This window comes from Cygnus atratus, chromosome 1 (genome assembly GCF_013377495.2).
Source record: "Cygnus atratus isolate AKBS03 ecotype Queensland, Australia chromosome 1, CAtr_DNAZoo_HiC_assembly, whole genome shotgun sequence".
NCBI lineage: Eukaryota > Metazoa > Chordata > Aves > Anseriformes > Anatidae > Cygnus > Cygnus atratus.
This window is the reverse complement of record NC_066362.1, coordinates 122,082,473-122,101,546: the sequence shown is the minus strand read 5'-3', so window position 1 is coordinate 122,101,546 and position 19,074 is coordinate 122,082,473. Positions and strand designations below refer to the sequence as shown.

The following is a 19,074-nucleotide window of genomic DNA, read 5'->3' as shown; positions in this document are numbered from 1 at the left end:
ATTCAGATTTTGCCCTACTGACTAGAAAAGAATGATTTAATATTGTGAGGATAAAAGTGGAGAGCCCAAAGTGTTATATATTTTTTCTTTCATTATGTGCTCTCATTTTCTTGTGATTTTATCCCTTTGTCCTTTCCTATTTGATTTTCTTGCTAAGCATTCATTGTAATAAAGTGCCATGTTCAATGGAGTTGCAGTAAGCGATTTAAATAATAGCAGGTATAGATGTGTAGGAATTTTGATTATAATGTGCTACTGTGAAGAACTCATGCATTTATAGTGCAGTATATTTCTGAAACCATTATGGCAATAAGCCAATCAGCTTGAATGCATCAGGGACACTGCTGCAAATGTATAGAGCTGATGGAATTCATTTCAGTCACTTATTCTTGAGGTAGGATTAGAGGAAATTTTGATCAGTTCATGCATCTCCAGTTTGGCCTGCAGCTTTGAGCTCTGGCTATAGCTGAGCTCTCAAGCTGGGCACAGATGGGGCTGGATAGTATCTGCGTGAGAAGCTTCCAAAAAAAGTCTGAATGCTGCAATGTGTAGGTGTAGGTAACTCACCAGGCAGTACGCTTTCCTCAGGTCTGCTCTTTACATCTTTGCCTTTCACTATGGCAGCAAACACTAGCTTGCTAGATGTATTCCTTTTGAAGATAAGAGAGAAGATCAAGTTCCTCAACAGTTGAAAATTCTATTATAAGTTCTTCAATACTAGCCTTGATATCATGTCTAGCTTCCAACTCAAGCAATTCCCTTACATTCAGATGACTTTTTCTCATTTCATTTTCAAAAGGAGCAAATTAAAACTGCTGTCAACATAAAATAACTTTGATTGCATTTTGCTGAGAACTAGTTGAAGCTATCTGTGTTAGGAGAATGAGGGGTTTGTTCTGGGTACTAATCTTGACAACGTGAAAAAGCTCATTTTTATACATTTATCTGTTGAGAAACTATAACTTCTAGGACTGTTTGTAAAGATAATCTCTATTATCTCTTCAAATTGTCCTGAATCTTGCGGTTGATTTCAAGCTTTATTTTTTGAACTATGACTTCAGTTGTGCTTGAAAACCTCATTTACAAGTTCAAGCTGCACTACAGCTGGGAATATTTTCAGCATGTTATGTAGGTACATATAATGTGACTTACAGCTCACTCTTCTGTAAAGAATTTGCAAACCCCCTAGACATGGTGTTGAACAGGAACAAATATGGACCACTCTGGGACATAGTAGAAAAGACCATTTTTCAGGTGCTGACAGAATGTCTTGCTCATTAGTTTTAAGACTACTTTGCAACCCGGGCCGTGTGTCTCTCAGATCCACTTCCAACACATTTGGAGCTTAGGAAATTCTGTTAAGCTCTCCAAATAGAAAGGAAAATTGTATTGACTTCTATTACACCATGACCATGCATGAAACCTGGAAGGTGAGTTTGGTGCTTGGAAGTTATGCTGATATATCTCTGGGGATAGGTGGGGATAGGTGATGTGCCAGTGTGGTTTTGTGAAATGTTGGTCATGCTGTGGGTCAAGGTTTGCTGAAGTCATTTCTCCTGTCTAGAGAAAAATCGAGGGAGCTACACAAATGTGTACTAACTAAGGGTCTCTTCTTGTCCTGAATTTGCTACCCTACTGATATTGTTTTGAAATCACACAGTGGATCATTGAATTTTTTCTACTTCACATTATTTTCAGTTAAAAATGAGTTGTAGAAAATATAATGGATGACTTAAGAATAACCCTGTGAAATTAGATGGAGGAACATCACTTGCGTGAAGTGCTTAGGAATCAAAAGCTGCCATTACACCCATTGACACAACATCATCACATCTCCTTAGTAACTCGCCCCCAAAACTAACAAATGCAGACAGGATGATAATTGATGTAATTTTGGTGAGGAAATTATCTATGATCCACCAAAATTTATTCAAGAGATGTTGTCATCCTGTAATCTTTCAAAGACATGGGAAAAAATTTCTTTTGTGTAGTGATGATAGTGTATTCTAACAGACAGGAGACAAAGTGACCTAACATGCAAATTATATCTGTAACAGAATAGCCGTTACTATAGTATATAACTTAAACAAAAGCACGCAGGATATCAAATTTGCCTCAGAAGCAGGTGTTTAGGATGGGCTGGCTCTTTTATTCACCTGCAGGTGAGCTATCTTTTCAGTCTTACTGAATTTTTGCTCAGTGTAGTTACAAGACAAACTGCGTGTGCTAGGGTATGTGATAAAAGCTGGTCTGCACACCAAGGGAGCTCAGAGAGATGAGGGAGGGGGGGATCCAAAATAATGCCCTGACCAACCACTCCCAGGCCCACCCCAGGTACCACCAGCCCATCAAAGGCCCCAAGGCAGGGGGAAACCCAAATTAAAGACTCAGAGGGAGTGACACCCTGTCTGGGGTCCTCCCAGGGTTGTTCCAGCAGAACCAAAGCCCCAGTGTCCATGTGTGAAACCCATCACCATGAGTTGTTGGGTGCAGCTCTCTGGATCAACTTTTGGACTATGGGCGGTTGCTGCCTTGCCATGGGACACATTATGGGATGCAGGGGAATGTTTGGGATTGCACACAGTTTGCTATGGGATATTTAGAGGAAGAATCAAAGGTGAGAAAAAGGGAGGGATTTAGGCCATTCGGGTTGGGACAAGTGTGGGAAATAGAAGGAGAAGGGAATGTAAGTGTACATTTACATGTAAGCAAGGGCTGGTGAATGCACTTACTTGTCTGGTCCTGCCCTGCTCTTAGAATCACAGAATCATAAGATGGTTTGAGTTTGAAGACACCTTAAAGACTATCTAATTCCAACTCCCCTGCCATTAATTTGACGCAACAAGGAAGGCTAAAGACCACCTAGAGATGAGGCTTGCAAAAGAGATAAAAGATAATAAGAAGGGTTTTTTAAGTATGTAAACAGTAAAAGGAAGACTAGAGATAATGTGGGTCCCTTGCTGAATGAGGGGGGTGTCCTGGTAACGGGAGACGCCGAGAAGGTGGAGATATTGAATGCTTTCTTTGCTTCAGTCTTTGCTTCAAGGACTCCCCCCAGGACTCCTCGACCCTGGCAGGAGGACAAAGGGTCTGCGAAATGGAGGGCTCCCCCCTGCGTGACAAGAGAGTGGTTCGGGAGTGTTTGAGTGGGCTCAACGCACACAAATCCATGGGTCCTGATGGGATGCATCCACGTGTGCTAAGGGAGGTGGCAGAGGTGATCGCCAAACCACTCTCTATCATCTTTGAAAGGTCCTGGAGAACAGGAGAGGTGCCTGAAGATTGGAGGATAGCCAATGTCACTCCGGTCTTCAAGAAGGGCAAGAAGGAGGATCCGGGAAACTACAGGCCAGTCAGTCTCACCTCTGTCCCTGGAAAGGTGTTGGCACAGTTTGTTCTGGATGCCATCTCCAAACAACTGGAAGAAAAGAATGTTATGAGGAGTAGTCAGCATGGATTCACCAAGGGGAAGTCGTGCTCAACCAAACTTGTTTCCTTCTATGATGGCATCACCAGCTGGGTAGATGGGGGGAGAGCAGTGGATGTCATCTACCTTGACTTCAGCAAGGCTTTCAATACTGTCTCCCATGACATCCTGATAGCAAAGCTGAGAAACTGTGGGATAGAGGAGTGGACAGTAAGGTGGGTTGAGAACTGGCTGACTGGCCGAGCTCAGAGAGTGTTGATCAGCGGCACAGAGTCCAGCTGGAGACCTGTGACTAGCGGCGTTCCCCAGGGGTCAGTGCTGGGTCCAGTCTTGTTCAACATCTTCATCAACGACCTTGATGAGAGAATAGTGTCTGCCCTCAGCAAGTACGCCAATGACACAAAACTGGGATGAGTGGCTGACACACCAGAAGGCTGTGTTGCCATTCAGCAAGACCTGGACAGGCTGGAAAGATGGGCAGGAAGAAACCAAATGAGGTTTAATAAGAGCAAGTGTAGAGTCGTGTGCCTGGGAAGGAACAACTGCATGTATCAGTACAGGCTGGGGGACGACCTGCTGGAGAGGAGCTCTGAGGAGAAGGACCTAGGGGTCCTGGTGGACGACAGGTTGACCGTGAGCCAGCAGTGTGCCCTCGTGGCCAAGAGGGCCAATGGGATCCTGGCGTGCATTAAAAGGAGTGTGGCCAGAAGGTCAAGGGAGGTGATCCTCCCCCTCTACTCCGCCCTTGTCAGGCCTCACCTGGAGTACTGTGTACAGTTCTGGGCTCCCCGGTACAAAAAAGACAGGGATCTCCTGGAAAGAGTCCAGTGGAGGGCCACAAAGATGATGCGGGGCCTGGAGCATCTTCCTTATGAAGAAAGGCTGAGAGACCTGGGTTTGTTCAGCCTGGAGAAAAGAAGACTGAGAGGGGATCTCATCAATGTCTATAAATACCTGAGGTGTGGGAGACAGAGGGATTTGGCCAACCTCTTTTCAGTGGTTTGTGGGGACAGGACAAGGGGTAATGGCCACAAGATAGAGCACAGGAAGTTCTGCACCAACATGCAAAAGAACTTCTTCACAGTGAGGGTGATGGAGCACTGGAACAGGCTGCCCAGGGAGGTTGTGGAGTCTCCTTCTCTAGAGATATTCAAGGCCCGTCTGGATGCCTACCTGGGCAGCCTGCTCAAAGCCCCATCCAATCTGACCTTGAACATTTCCAAGAATAGGGCATCTACAACTTCTCCAGAAAACCTGTGCCACAACATCACCACCCACATAGTGAAGAATTTCTTCCTTTTATCTCATCTAAGATTACCCCCTGTTAGCTTAAAATCATTACCCCTTGTCCTACCACTACAATCCCTGACAAAGAGTCCCTCCCCTGCTTTTCTGTGGGTCCCCTTTAGGTACTGGAAGGCTGCTATAAGGTCACCCTGGAGCCCTCTCTTCTCCAGGCTGAACAACCCCAGCTCTCTCAGCCTTTCTTTGTAGGAGAGGTGTTCCAGTTCTCTGATCATCTTTGTGTCCATCCTTTGTACTCATTCTAATAGGTTCACATCCTTCTTGTGCTGGGGGTCCCAGAGGTGAATGCAAGGCTCCAGGTGGGGTCTCCCAAGAGCAGAGCAGAGGTGGGGAATCACCTCCTTTGACATGCTAGCTACACTGATTATCATGGTCTTGTGATGACAAGCTACGCTTGATCATCACAGTCTGCCTGCCTCCTCATTGTAGTCCATCTTCAGTTGTTTTCTGGTAAGGGGCTCTTTGCTCTGTGTGGGGGGGTGTATGGGGGTTTGTGGTGTCAGCTCCTGGAGTGGGGCTGCAGCCCTGGGACTGGTGTGTCCAGGTGCCATCAGCTGGGGAGCACGAGCTCAGCTGATGCATGGATCCACCTCATACCTAGGTAAACACACTTCTGCTGAAGGAACTCTATCCTGCTCCACCAGGGAGGGGAACCAATGAGGCCACTGGTGCTGTCTGTGCTCATGAGGGTGCTCTGAGTGTCACTATGCGATCCGTGCACCCAGCTGGCTATACATATATATGTATGTGTGTGTTGTGTACGTGTGCTCTCTGTGTGGGTGCCCGCTAGGCATACATTTTCAGCTTCACTACTGGATGCATCTGGAGACACAGAGTGGCAGTGGCCTCGCCTCTCTCGAGCTGCCAGATCCAGCAAGATATATTTTCCTCTAACAGAATGAACAGCAGTTTTAACAAGTCTGAGCAGGGATACTGATTAGTTTCCTGAATGCAGTCCTTTCCTTTGGCAGGACAGATTTATTTCACCTGTCAGAAATAATGCCTACCCCAGGAGTCCACTGGTCACTGTGAGGTCCTCAATCAGTGCTGGCACCCATAATTTGCATATTTTAAATTTCCCATTAAAACCACTCAAATACAACAATGCATCTTAATTCTATCCTGTCACTTAATTGTTAGATTGTGAAAACTCAGACACAGATGAGTTACAAATGGAAGAAGGTTTTTCAATCTATGAATAATGCTTTTTGTGTCCAACTTTCAAAACCTCATGTGTAAGCAGTAATGAGGACTTGCTTAGACACACAAAATTTGTGTGACTGTGTGTGCGTAGGATGGTATTGAAAAGTGTTGTTCTACAGGAATTATTGTGCTATACCAACATACATTCGCAAATGAATGAGGGAGAAAAATACTTAAATAAAGAAAAACAAACAAACAAAAAAATAAGATCAAAAAAAGAATCAGATTTCAAGGAAAACAGAAAGATGTCACAGAACATAACTAAAGAATGCTGAGTTCCATGAAGCACCACTGTAAGACATAGAAAATGATTAATATGGTGCAGATTAATGGAAAAATCCATAGATGTTTAAAAACCTTAATTGGCTATTTCAGTCTCAAGAGAGAGGAAAAATAAGCCTGTTATTGAAAAGCACATGAGCAAGAAAGAAAGTTTTTGCTAATGTCAGCATGTATCCCAATCCCTCTTTCACAGGCATAAAGTGAATATTGATTAGTGTAATTCCCTTGATTTTTGGGTTATGTTTTTTTTTGTTTTTTTTTTTTTTTCCATTTCTGTAAGGAAGTTCTGAAACAGGATTCAGTGGCTTTTTTCTTTTTTTTTTTCTTCTCTCTTCTTTGAATATGAACACTATGCGTTTTCTTTCCCAGCTATAGCAATGGTATTTTGCTGCTGCCTTAGTTTTAACCAGTTTTATGTGTAGAAAAGCACAGGGTTGCACGATGTCAGTGATTCTGCAGAGCATGATGTTGATGGAAATGGCAGGCTGCTGTTGGAGGCAGTGATGGTGTTATGGGAAGCCCAGGCTCTCTGTGAACAGTCAAGTGAGGGTCTCTGGGAAAACATGGAGCAGCAACATCCATGCTTCACTGAGCTCTCACAAGAGAAAGTGTTCCAGATGCCTTTTTATGGGTTTGTGATGAAATTGAGATGGCACCATTGCATATTTCCAAGATTAGAAACGTTAACGTTTCCTTCACCACATTTGGGTGCTGCTTTTGACAGAGTATGGCATAGCAGACATAGACCTGCTGTGTCGCAGATTTTGCCAGGCTCTGTAACAGCCGTCATATGCTGATTTAATCTGCTGATTTTTTTTTTTAGTCTTATTATTTATTATTATTATTTTACTTCATTTTTTCTCTTCTCTAGTATAATTTCTGATGTATAAAACCCTGTGCTATTTGCAAAGCGAAAGCTATGCAGTAATTGTAGTGTTTCACTTCTGATGTAAAGCACTCTTCTTTGGACATGTTGCAAACAAGATTAGCTGTTTTCCTTTCATATTCTCTGCATACTAATTCCACCAGAACTGCTACGTTATGCAAGCGTATGGTTCTTTTTCTCCTTTTCTTTCCTTTCTATTTTTTAAGACAGTTTAAAGAAGTAAATTAAAATCCACTGTTAAGTGAAACCTGTTTCTCTCAGAAAAACACAATAATGGTCATTGAGATAACAGTGCATGCTGATATTGTAATGAACTGATGTAATGCACTGCATTTCATAGACTTGAGGCAATCAGGCACTGAAATTACTCATCCACCGAGCTTACCCACCCACACTGATAGCTTAAGAACAGTCCCTCTAGGATATTTCTAAGTGTTTTGAACAGTCTAGTTTTTAAATTTCACAAGTGTCAAGACTGCCTTGAAAAAAAAAGAAAATCAAAGAGACATTTCATATACATCTGTATTTAACATCAAATACTACAACCTTGAGGTAAAAAACTGTTCTCATTTACCAAAATGCAATTTATTTCTATGTAGACTATTTAGAACTGCAACTGGAAAATATGATTTAATGCAGGTTGTTGACTATCAGAAGGTGCCAGACTGATACAAAATAAATAAGTTTAAAATACTACATGCAAAGGATTCACTATGCTTTTAAAAAGTTATGACACAATAGTGTAAATGGATTCTAGAAGAATATTATTAATAAGTACTTTTTTTTTCTGTTGTTTGAATAGAAATTCTGGGAGTTGTCATTCAGGAAAGATGTTGGCCAAATGAGTGTCTAGGAGAGGTGAGAGGTCTAGGAAAAATGAGCATCTAAGAGAATCCAGACATGTATCTTTCCACAAAATGATGTTTAAGATTAATAGCCTTCAGCTGTGCAATGGTCTTCTGTCATAAAGTTTATCTGTGTGGTTGGTGAATAAATTGAGAAAACAGGGGACTGTGTTACAATACAGAAGGATCAGCTTAGATTCCTGGGCAACTTTTGAATTTTAAGTGTAGTGACACAGAAATAGATTGAATGTGGGTGTATTAGACACCCCATCACTGAAACTTTTAGAGTTAGGTTAGACAAGTTCTTCTGATATGGTATATAATTCATCCTGTCAGGACGGGGGGTGGATTAAGTGATCACCTGAAATCCCTTCCAGCCATATGACTATTTAGAACAGAATATACACCTACTGTAATTTATAACCCATTTCAGCTTTACTGCTTCTCTTCATTTCTTTTTCTTGTCACCTTTACTGTTCTGTAATAAAGTAACTGATAGAAAAAGGGTTTCTTTGCTGAATTACTCCTCTATGGTTTATGTTAAAGAAACATTGAGAGCATACCAAGTCCAAGCCTACTGGATTCTTTGGGAGCAAAACAAAACTTTAGGTGCCTACTTCACGCAACCAGTAATTGCTTTATACCTATAAAGGCTCTAAGTCTGTCCCATAACTAAGGTAGCAAATACCACCCAATGTTTTCCCCAACATTCAGTAAAACTAGAAAAAAAAAAAAAAAGGAAAACAAAGAAAAAGGAAAAAAAAAAGAAAAATAAATAAAGACACAGATAAACAGAACCATGAACTCTATACTGAGCAGAGTTTTCTGCCCCTTTCATGATTCATCTCAAGTAAGTGCTGCTTGCTGCAGTGTGCCCTGAGAGACTAGTTTCCTGGCAGTGCAGCTCAACAACCTGACTGGAATCAATACCGGAATCAGTACTCAAGTACTCTGTGCAGTTTTGAGCACTACAGTATAGGGAAAATATTAAACTGTTAGAGTGTCCAAAGGAGGGCTGCAAAGATGGTGAAGGGTCTGGAGGGCAAGACTTATGAGGAGTGGCTGAGGGGCCTTGGCTTGTTTAGCCCAGAGCAGAGGAGGCTGAGGGGAGGCCTCATGGCGGCCTGCAGCTCCCTCACGAGGGGAGTGGAGGGGCAGGCACTGAGCTCTGCTCTCTGGGGACAGCGACAGGACCCAAGGGAACAGCATGGAACTGGGACAGGGGAGAGTCAGGCTGCTTGTTAGGGAAAGGTTCTTCACCCAGAGGGTAGTCAGGCACTGGAGCAGGGAAGTGGTCACAGCACCGAGCCTGACGGAGTTCGAGAAGCATTTGGTCCACTCTCTTAGACACATGGTCTGATTTATTTGGGTGGTCCTTTGGGGACCCAGGAGTTGGACTCTATGATCCTTGTGGGTTCCTTCTAACTCAGGATATTCTATGGTATCACAATTCACTTTCAAAAAAGCAAACAAAACCAAAACAAAAAACAACACTATGAAGTGGGGAGGAGGACAGAGAGAACTGAGAAAGCTAATGTCTGGCACACCGCAGGTGTACACCACAGGTTCACAGGGCAGGGCATCTGGGCACAGGGGCCCAGAAATATTCTCAACTCTACGGACCAAGCAGGAGTTGTTATATATGAGTTGTTTCTGAGCAGAATTTCTAGTTAGAATGATTAGTTCCACGTGATTAAGGGTCTTAGAGTTCAGAGGTGCAGTCCAGTTACCTTAATTTAAACAGTTACTGAATATTAACTGGGCTGTGATAACTTGTCCATAGCAAACGTCAGTGAAAGGTTTCTGTTCACAATGCAAATATCACAGAAGTGACAGGAAGAAACTGTCGCAAGTCAGCTTACAAACAGTAACTTCTTAAGAGTTAGGACTCATTTACAAGAGCCTGCTCAGCCATCATTCTTAAATTCCTCAATTTCTCCGCAGTTTGGGGGGTCTGGATTTTAGACACAAATAACTCATAAAGTACAGGTCATATAAGCTTCCTTACTCTAATTTGGGAGCAGATGTTCATGCTCAGATCCCCCACACAGCAGAATTTTTGTTTATTTGATAGTCAACTAAATGAGAAGGAAGGTTTACACCTAAGCATTCCAGACACTAGAAAAGCAACAATGCTCCCCAACATTCTAGAGGTCATCCCTAAAGATGACCTCCCACTACCATTCAGAAAGCCTCCTATGGCTTCCTGATAAAGATAAGATGGAAAAAAAAAAAAAAATCCTAGTTCCAGTACTGATCTTTTTGGTCACTTTGTCATTCAGTCCTATGTGCTGACTTCAGTGTCAAAAATAAGAAAAAGATCTGTCAACTGGGAGATATCTAATCTCTTCCAGAAATGAGGGTGACACCAAAGGCTCCAGGCCTCACTTCACCTAACTGTAGAGACTGATAGCTTAATGTATAATCTGTGTCTAGCCTTTTTCTATAAAGTACGAATCACTGACTCCATCCTAAAACCAGTAAACTGGGATCAAACGCCATCTGGAGGCGCTTGTGCTTCTCCGTTCACTCCAGAGAGACTAGATGCCCCCATCGACTGGATGTCAAATTTTCAGACAGCTCAGTTTAAGCAAGATGAAAGTCCCCCCATGTGACAAAACAGTGAGTAGTAAGATAACATGAAAGGGCAGTATCTTTTTTTTTTTTTTTTCTGAACCTGAAGCTAGTGTCATTTTCCTTATGTAAAATCAGTAAATAACATAAGCACACACAGAAAAACAGGTGTCTGTATGCCATGTGTGCTTGTATAAACATTTGTATGGTTATTTACCTTCATCTAGACATAGTGTGAATATCTAAAAATATCCGGGCCAATTTCACTGCTGACATAAGCAACGAAATGACTACTGATGTATACCAACAATGTGAACGATTTGTAGATTTGCCTGCGGTGCCAGCTAACACGTTATAGCCCTGTGTCTTCACTGTGCTTGTTGATTTAAGGACATTGTTGTCGAAGTTCTTCTACAAGCCTTTAGTGGTTTTAGCTATTGAAACTTAACTGTGTACATTTCAGACTTAAAACTCTAGACTTCGACAATATAAAATGAATATTAAGACTGCTACAACAATATGTGTGTGCAGATCTCAAACTGCATCTCAAAATTTCAAAATGTCCTGATACAGTATTTGCTTACACTGTTCAGGACTTTTATTCAATGAGAGGAAAACAGATTGGCTTTCTGACGTTTTTATTTATTTTATTATTTTATTTTATTTTATTTTATTTTATTTTATTTTATTTTATTTTATTTCATTTCATTTCATTTCATTTCATTTCATTTCATTTCATTTTTGTTTATTTTTATTCTGTTGCTGTTTATCACAATGCTCAGAAGATCCACTAGAGGAAGAAGTTCTACCTTTAAAGAGAGATGGAAATGACTGACAGTCTAATAGATTCAAACTGGTATATGAGGCCATTTCATAACAAGAAAATTAAAGTTGTAGAATCATTCCCTTGCGAACAGAGTTATTGCTCACTAAGCATTACCAGCATTCATAGTCTATCCACATCAGCAAACTGCTGGGGGAAATTATATATATATATATATATAAACTTGGAAGATTATGAATAAATGCCTTGCCTTTCCTTACCTAAAAGAAACACTCATAACCATATTAACTACAAGTGCAAGCTGGTTTCTAAATTATCCTTTCTCAAATCTCTTCAGAGAAAAGGCTATCACACAGCAGCAACCCCTGCCGAATGGTTCTTTGTGATTAGAAGCCAGCTACTGCTGGTGTTACAGCCCTGACCACAAGCAATGGGCAGCTCTGCTGAGGCAGAAGGAAATGTTTTTTGGTATAGCCCTGCTTCTATCTAGCTGAGGCAGTCAGTGGGAGGACTGCATAATTAAATTGCCTGGGAGGCTGCTTTTAGTTAAAATGTCTGTAACATAGTTCGAGAGCTGAAAAATGTGCTCAGAAGATTCATGCCCGGGATGACAGGGATAGGGAGCAAATAGAGAAAATACATAAACATTTTTAGAAATCATTTTTATAATTGAACTGGAAAATTACTGGTATGTTTAAGCGAGTGAGGGGAAAAAATCCATGCATAAATAGACAGCTTCCCCTTCACACAATTGTCAATGAATCCAGCCAAGTATTTTGCCACTCTTTTTGGTGGGAAAAGTGCAGACGCCTTTGATAAATTAAAGCTACTGATTTACATGGCCAGATTACTGTTGTCATATGTACCTTGCTGACCTGATCGCACAAGATTTACACCTTGTGAGAAACCATATATATATTGCCCCTGTTTCAAACACAGTTATGTGGCAATGTCAAACTGGAGCTGCAGTGTCAGCATTGCCATGGGAAAGGACCCCTCATGTGACCCTGTGGGCTTTGAGTCCCGAGTGGGTCTAGCACAGCAGCTCCCAAGCAACCTTGAGCATGCTCCTGCAGTGCTAAGTACCTGGGAGTGTAGACATTACATGTGGAGCAAAAGAAAATTGTCAGGGAGAATCCCCTTCCTTTAGGGAAAAAATAAAATAAAATGAACTTTAGAAACCTGGCCTCATACATTCTCAGATGCTTAATAGAAACTTAAAGACCAAAATCCATGCATGGATCTACACAAGGTGCCCAGGTCTCAGCAGGTTAAGTATGAGGACATGATCACAGTGCCATATTCAGTAATTTTGCAGATACTGTCCAGCCCCACAAACACAAGAACAGCACAGGTCTCAAGACTGAATCACTCTGAACACAAGCTGCTGAAACAGCTGCAGAGATAATATTTTTCCCCTCCTGCTCATTCTTCTTTCCAATGGATATGAAAAGCCACAGGGTCACCTGCCTTTGCTCTGATGCTGAAGGGCAGCAGCAGTGGTGGAACTCCATTCCTGAGACCTATTCTGCCCCTACATATCCCTCTGTAGAGATCTTTTATGGTGCAGAACAGTCACTTTGGAGGGTGCCAGGCGTGGCTGTTCCCACTCACACAGCCCCATGGGTGCAGAACCACCTCTGCCCTCAGTTTCAGCAGGCAGCCAGTAGGACAGGCACCAGTCACCAGGAGCTGGAAGGGTAGAAAAGGGGACCACGCTAGCCGATGTTATGCTGCTGCCAGCAGAGCTGCGTTCACAGCACAGTGTAGCACTGCTCATCATAAGATGGGGCTGGCTGCAAGCTTTGTCTACACCTGCTGCCAGGGACATCCACAGAAATCCTCTCTCGTGTCTCTGAGGTGGCAATAGCCATAGCCACGTAGGACATTCAACTCAGAGTTCACTCACCCTGCGGAGGACAGAGTCAAGGCAGAAAAGTATTTGTCCCAGTAATTCTTCCCAATGAAAACTTGGGCTTTAGAGCACTGACAGGCAAAGGCTCCAGGCAGTGGAGTAGCTTTGCTTACTTCAGCAAGCATTATATCCTCACAGAAGACGACTGAACAGGTTGCTCTTCACTCCTGCACAGCTGCTACTGTGCAGGTGCCAGTGCAGCTCAGGTGCCAGTGGAGGAAAGAGCAAGCCATCTAGTCCCAGCATGTTGGTGAAGATACCTGTGTCCTCCTCTGCATCTGCTTCTCAAGCAGGTTCTTCCCTACTCTGCAATATCTTCTGGACTTGATACAGAGTACTCCCACAGGCACCCTTTTGCTCCAGCTCTGGCCTGTTTTGCAAATTATAATCTCTATCCATTTGCTTCCAGTCAGTTCTTGGCACATTGTTTCCACACTAAAATCATACCCTTCCTCACTCTGTTGCTGAATCATACCAATTTCTTCTCTCCCGTTCCTGTGTGGATACCAAGTTTTTATCTTGGTTTCTCCTATAAGTCTTTTTAAATTCTTTGCATAGTCATTCCTGTTCCTTTGACCTATGAGAAGACACATTTTTGCCAGTTCTCTGCTATGGCAAGGCAAAGAACGTCTAAATAAATTACTTTTCCCATTCAGATTTCCTATTTACTGTTCCCAGGTGCTTTCATTTGAATAGACAATAGCTAAATGACTAACAGTGCTGCTGGTCCGAGAGAAATATGATGGAGTACATTAAGTTCAAGGTGGATTCATTGTGCACAGAAGCAACATTTTTCATGACAACTTCAGAAAATTGAGTGGAATGCAGAATTTGCTCAGAGAGGGATATTCCTGCTTATCAACCTGGAGATGTAAGCCGGTCCACCTGAGTCATGAAAACTTTTGTGTTTAGTGGCACAATAGATCCAAAACGTCTCAAGGTGACTGTTCAGCTGAAAATCCTTGCCTGTGACCAAGGTTCAGCTATTACAATTCACTGTTATGAGTACTGCCAAGAAGCCTCTTCTGCCACTCAGCAGGAAAGAAAATATTTATTTCCATTTTTAAGTGTGAACAGTGTATTATGAAATTCAGTGGTATACAAAGTTGTTTTAATCCAAGCCTGTTTAATCTTTTTAGTTTTTACCCAAGATTCATCTGCTGCCACTAACCACTCTTTAAACATTTTATCAACATCCTTTGTGCTTTTGGGAAAAGAGGTTTCTTTGTCAGGCATCCTTGAAAGCTAAGTATTGTAAACTCATATTGTAACACATACATTTACATTGCAGAGACACTAGATATGCTCAGAAGCTATTGTAAACTCACGGAACATTTATGCATACAGAGTAAATACTCTCCATATGAATATATTTACATTTGTTATATGTGTGTGCATGCATGTGTGTGTACATGTAAAAGCATTTATTTAACAGAGACTAAGCCTGCTCTTTTTTGGAGTGGTCTGAAGTCTGAACTGGTAGTGACGAGCACCTTACTTACATTCTTTTTGTTCTTTGGAATTCTGGGGAAGCTTCTTAGGACACACAACCCTACCCAGAGTTATGTGAGCACCAGAAGAGCGTGCATTTAAGCCACACCATGAGTTTTCAGGAAGGGTGTTTTTTTTTGCTGCTTTGATTTGTTTGCTCAGCAATGGTCATCAGTCCATGACGATGTCCTTATTGCTATGACAATACAAACCTCAGTGACAATATTTATGGATGAACTCATCCCCCATGAATGTTTGGCTACCTCTACAGCTATTTCTACTTTCCACGTTTTATCTGGGTAGGTACAAGACAATAGTCCTCCTTGGGACCTACCTGAGTGCAGGAGTTGAGATTATCCTTTGCGCAAGGTGGCAGCAAAAGAAAGCTCTTCAAACACTTCCCTCTCTCCCCTGCACACCTGCTGTTAAGAATGACTGCCTCAGCTATAGTAACTGCATTTTAAAAAACACCTCTTATTGATAGTGGTTAATATACATGTATATACTTACCGCTTTTACTTTGAGAACACTGTCACTGACATTTCTTTCCCTGTTTCTTTTTACCAATATTCCCCAGGGGAAAAGGGTAACAAGCTGCACATGGAGAAAGGTAAGCCACAAAACAAATGGGAATTTGTTAAATTCTTGATTTTCCCTTTTTAATTTTAAAATAAAAAGGGATATTTTTTTTTTCAAAAAAACACAACTACTTTGGGAGAAAGGATCAAGTCCAAATCCAAGATTAAAAAAAAAAAAAGTGTAAGCTTGACATTTAATTGACATCTTCATGCTAGCTGACAAATTGTGATGGACATAACCAATGAGTACACCACATGTCAGCGCAACAATTGTGTATTTCTATAGGAATTAGTTTGAAGAATCCAGCTACCAAAATCCTTACCAGCAAATGCCTAGATGAAAAGTAAAGAAAAGTGTCGAGTCCACACCAGTAGTTCACCACCCTATTCAGCATTTGCTTTTGGGATATTTTTACAGTTGTTTTTGTTTGCTTGTTGTTTTGGGGACTCAAGTGTGTGTGTGTGTTTTTTTCCCCTGAAGCCCAACATGTGTTGAATGGAATGTTTTACCACAAGTTACCCAAGCTTCATTAAATCTCAAAATATTCATAATATGCTTTCCCTCACATCAAATAAAATGTATTTTTTTAATACTCCTTACAGACTTCCAGTCTGTTGACTTCAAGTCAATAGAAGTAGTTCACTCACAGCAGTAAGCCTCTGATTGAGCTGGTATTTGAACTATGAGCAGAATTGTGATTACAGTATCCTATTCTAATATCACCAGAACATGCAAAGCAAACGGCTTGTTCATTTCCCACTTCTGCATGCCAACTATGTTTAAAATGTAAACCTAGACTAGTTTGTTGGTGGTGGTTTTTTGTTTTTTTTTTGTTTGTTTTTTGTTTTTTTTTGTTGTTGTTTTTTTTGCGGGGGGGAGAGCATGGATTACTAACCTTGAAAGTACAATCTAGTATGTGTGATCTTTATTCAGAGACATGGTAAAAGAATAGCCAGTCAACTTGGGTTATGAGCATTCTTTGCAACCTTAAAGCTTACTGTGATGACTGTATTTTTATTCCAAAAACACTGTGTTTAATAAAAAATAATTCCAGAATATAAAGAATATTTTATTATTGAATACAAAAATACTATCTACGTAAAAACAATAAGTTAGTTTATTTACAGTACTTTACACTATTCTGCTCTAGGGCTTCCTTTGCATTGAATTTATTTTCATTATTTTACACACCTTTATAATTTTGCACAAAGCATTTCCAAAAGCATGTCATCCATGTTCACTGCTCCAATAATGGGCCTGAAGAATAGTTCAGCAATCACATTAGCATTAATAGATCTTAACAAGGATAGAACAACATTCAGCTTGGCAAATCTGGCTTCATCACCTCTGTGAATGAGTCTGACATGTTCATTTAGAGCTTGTTGTGCTTCCCTCTGCAGTCCTTCAATATACTGTGTACACTGCAGTCCAGGTAAATCTGAAAAGAAAAATAAATTATTTTGTTTACATAAGTTTCATCTATAAAACACTCAGCTTACATATTATATTTATCACACAAAGAATGAAACAAATGAAATTGCTAGAGGACTTCTTGCATGCAGATTCAATGAGCCAAATTTTATAGTGTAGCTCAAAATCTTATCATGCTGGTGGTTCAGGACAATCAATACTCCTTGCTATTCAAAAGTGAACTGCAATATTTGCCAACATTCATTTAAACGTTAAAAATAATTAGCTGATAACAGAAACTTTCACTGAAGAATGCTGTACAAAATGCCTTTGCAGTGACAAGTACAATCTGTAAATAGCAGAGATAACAATAAAAAATATATACATTAAAAAAAAAAAAAAACTTGTTTAATAACTTGTTCACTTCTACAAAAGGCATTACTCTAGTAAGGCATCTTTTGACAACAGTTTCTAAGTAGTTCCAGATAACAAGCGGCAACAAGTATTAACTGCAATATATGATAGAAAGTTTCCGAGTGAACTACACTGAGGATATTGAGGGAGTGGGAGTAGAGGGATTTTGCTTTTCAGTGCAACAGTGTGAAGGCAGAAGTGCTAAATACAACTTGGTACAGCCATAGTTAGGAAGTGCATATCCAGCTACCTTCCAGGTAAGTAACTGACATGGTAACCACTTGGTAGAGCTGTTGGAAGTCTTTAGGAAGAGAAACGATGGATGAAAATAAAAAGAACAGTAATGCAACGCAAAGCCAAACAAGCACTCCCCTGCCGTGGCACACCTGAGAGCCTGAGGTTTGCCCCGCTTTGTCCCCGCTGTGCGGGTGCCGAGCTGTCCGGAGAGGCCGCTGAGCCCCGCCGGCCGGACAGACGGGCAGACGGAGCCCCAGGGCGGCTCCAAGCAGGCAGGGAGCGGCGGCTGCCTCCCGGCTTTTCCCGAGCCACTGCCACGGGCTGGGTATGTTTCATTCCTGGGACAACGGCCGCGGCCCCACCCCTAGGGGGACTGCGCCCCGCGCCCCCCTGCTCCGCCACCTCCCTCGGGGGACCCCCGCGGGCACTCACCCGGGTTGAAGAGCACGGTGCCCTTGAGGTACGCGTACTCCTTGGTGCTGATGTCTAGGCTCCAGCACTTGGCCAGGAAGCCCTCGATGGCCTGGATGTCGCCGGCCGATGGCGGGTGCGGCCGCCCCGGCGCCGGTCCCCGAGGCGGGGTGTGCTCGCCCTGCCGCCGGTTGGTGAGGATCCTCTGCAGCATGCTGGGCTCGGCGCTCTCCACCGTCTCGAAGTGCACCCGGTCCTGCGCCAGCCCCAGCACCAGCAGGGGCGCCCAGCAGCTGCGGACCAAGACGAGCTGCTCTTCCAGGGGCAGCTCCTGGAAGCAGGGCACGTTCTGCACGAAGCGCAGCGTCTTCACCAGCACGGCCGAGGCCGCCTTGCACGCCACCTGCGGGCTCTTCAGGGCCACCCGCCGCTGCGAGCCGCACGAGCAGCCGCCGCACGCTGGCACCCGCCTCGCCACCGGCACCGGCCCCTGCCTCGGACCCTGCCCCGGCGGCGGCTGCCGCCTCTCCGCCTCCGCCTGCTCCTGGCTCTTGAGGATGTTGTAGAGGATGCTGCTGTGCCGCCGGCTGCCCGCGCAGCAGCGGCAGCGCTCCACGCACGCCATGGCACCCGAGGCCGGGGTCGGGGCTGAGCCGCCCCGGAGGAGGGTGCTCGGGGCGGTCGCGGTCCCCGCCGCCTGCGACCGACGGGAGACGCGCAATGCTCGCCCTCTGCCCGGCTCTTAACTTATTTATAGCCGGCGGCTGGGTGTGCGTGTGTGAGTGCGTGTGTGTGTGGTGTGTGTGCACACGCTGTGACCGCGGTTCAAAGGGGCAGACACTCTTTACTGGCTGGAAAAGAGAGAGGGGAGGGAAAAATTAGAAAAGAAAAAAAAAAAAAAAAAGGAAAAAAAGAAAGCCCTCCTCCTCCTCCCCCTTTCCCGAGGCAGCGATGCCTAGAGGGAGTCGGCGAGCCGCCCGCCCCTGCCGTCAGGCTGCGAGGTGGCGAGAGGCGACCCCGCACGTCGCGAAATGGCGGCCAGCCCCGCGCCCCGCGGGCTGGGGATGGGGTGGAACACAGACTAACACCAGGGCCGGAGCCAGGCGACACCGCCAACGGTACAAAGGGCCTATTGCCTCTGCTGCCCCCTCGGCTTGATTAACACCTTAATGCTGCCGTGCGGAAGGGAGGCGGACATGCTCCTGCACAGTGTGGGGTTGGGGTCCTGGTGAGGCTCTGTCAGGGGTCCCCGGGGTTGCTGCCTCTGCTGCATGAGATCCTGCATTGAAACGATGTGGATCTCCCGTGAAA

The 19,074-nt window shown here is 43.4% G+C and overlaps 1 protein-coding gene across 1 annotated transcript; it reads right to left on the bottom strand.

The window, feature by feature from the left end:
* Positions 1-16,340: 16,340 nt before the first annotated feature.
* NR0B1 (nuclear receptor subfamily 0 group B member 1) lies at positions 16,341-18,388 on the bottom strand. Its single transcript, XM_035542332.2, has 2 exons — positions 17,785-18,388; positions 16,341-16,729 (listed from the first exon to the last, which is right to left on the bottom strand). Exons 1-2 carry the CDS (start codon positions 18,386-18,388, stop codon positions 16,485-16,487), a joined length of 849 nt encoding a protein of 282 aa, XP_035398225.1. The 3' UTR covers positions 16,341-16,484.
* Between the last annotated feature and the right edge of the window lie 686 nt (positions 18,389-19,074).

Coding starts and splice junctions, on each gene's coding strand:
- NR0B1 (XM_035542332.2), bottom strand. CDS start 18,388: ATGGCGTGCGTGGAGCGCTGCCGCTGCTGCGCGGGCAGCCGGCGGCAC. Junction 16,730..17,784: donor CACCGTGCTCTTCAACCCGG/GTGAGTGCCCGC, acceptor TTTTCTTTTCAG/ATTTACCTGGACTGCAGTGT.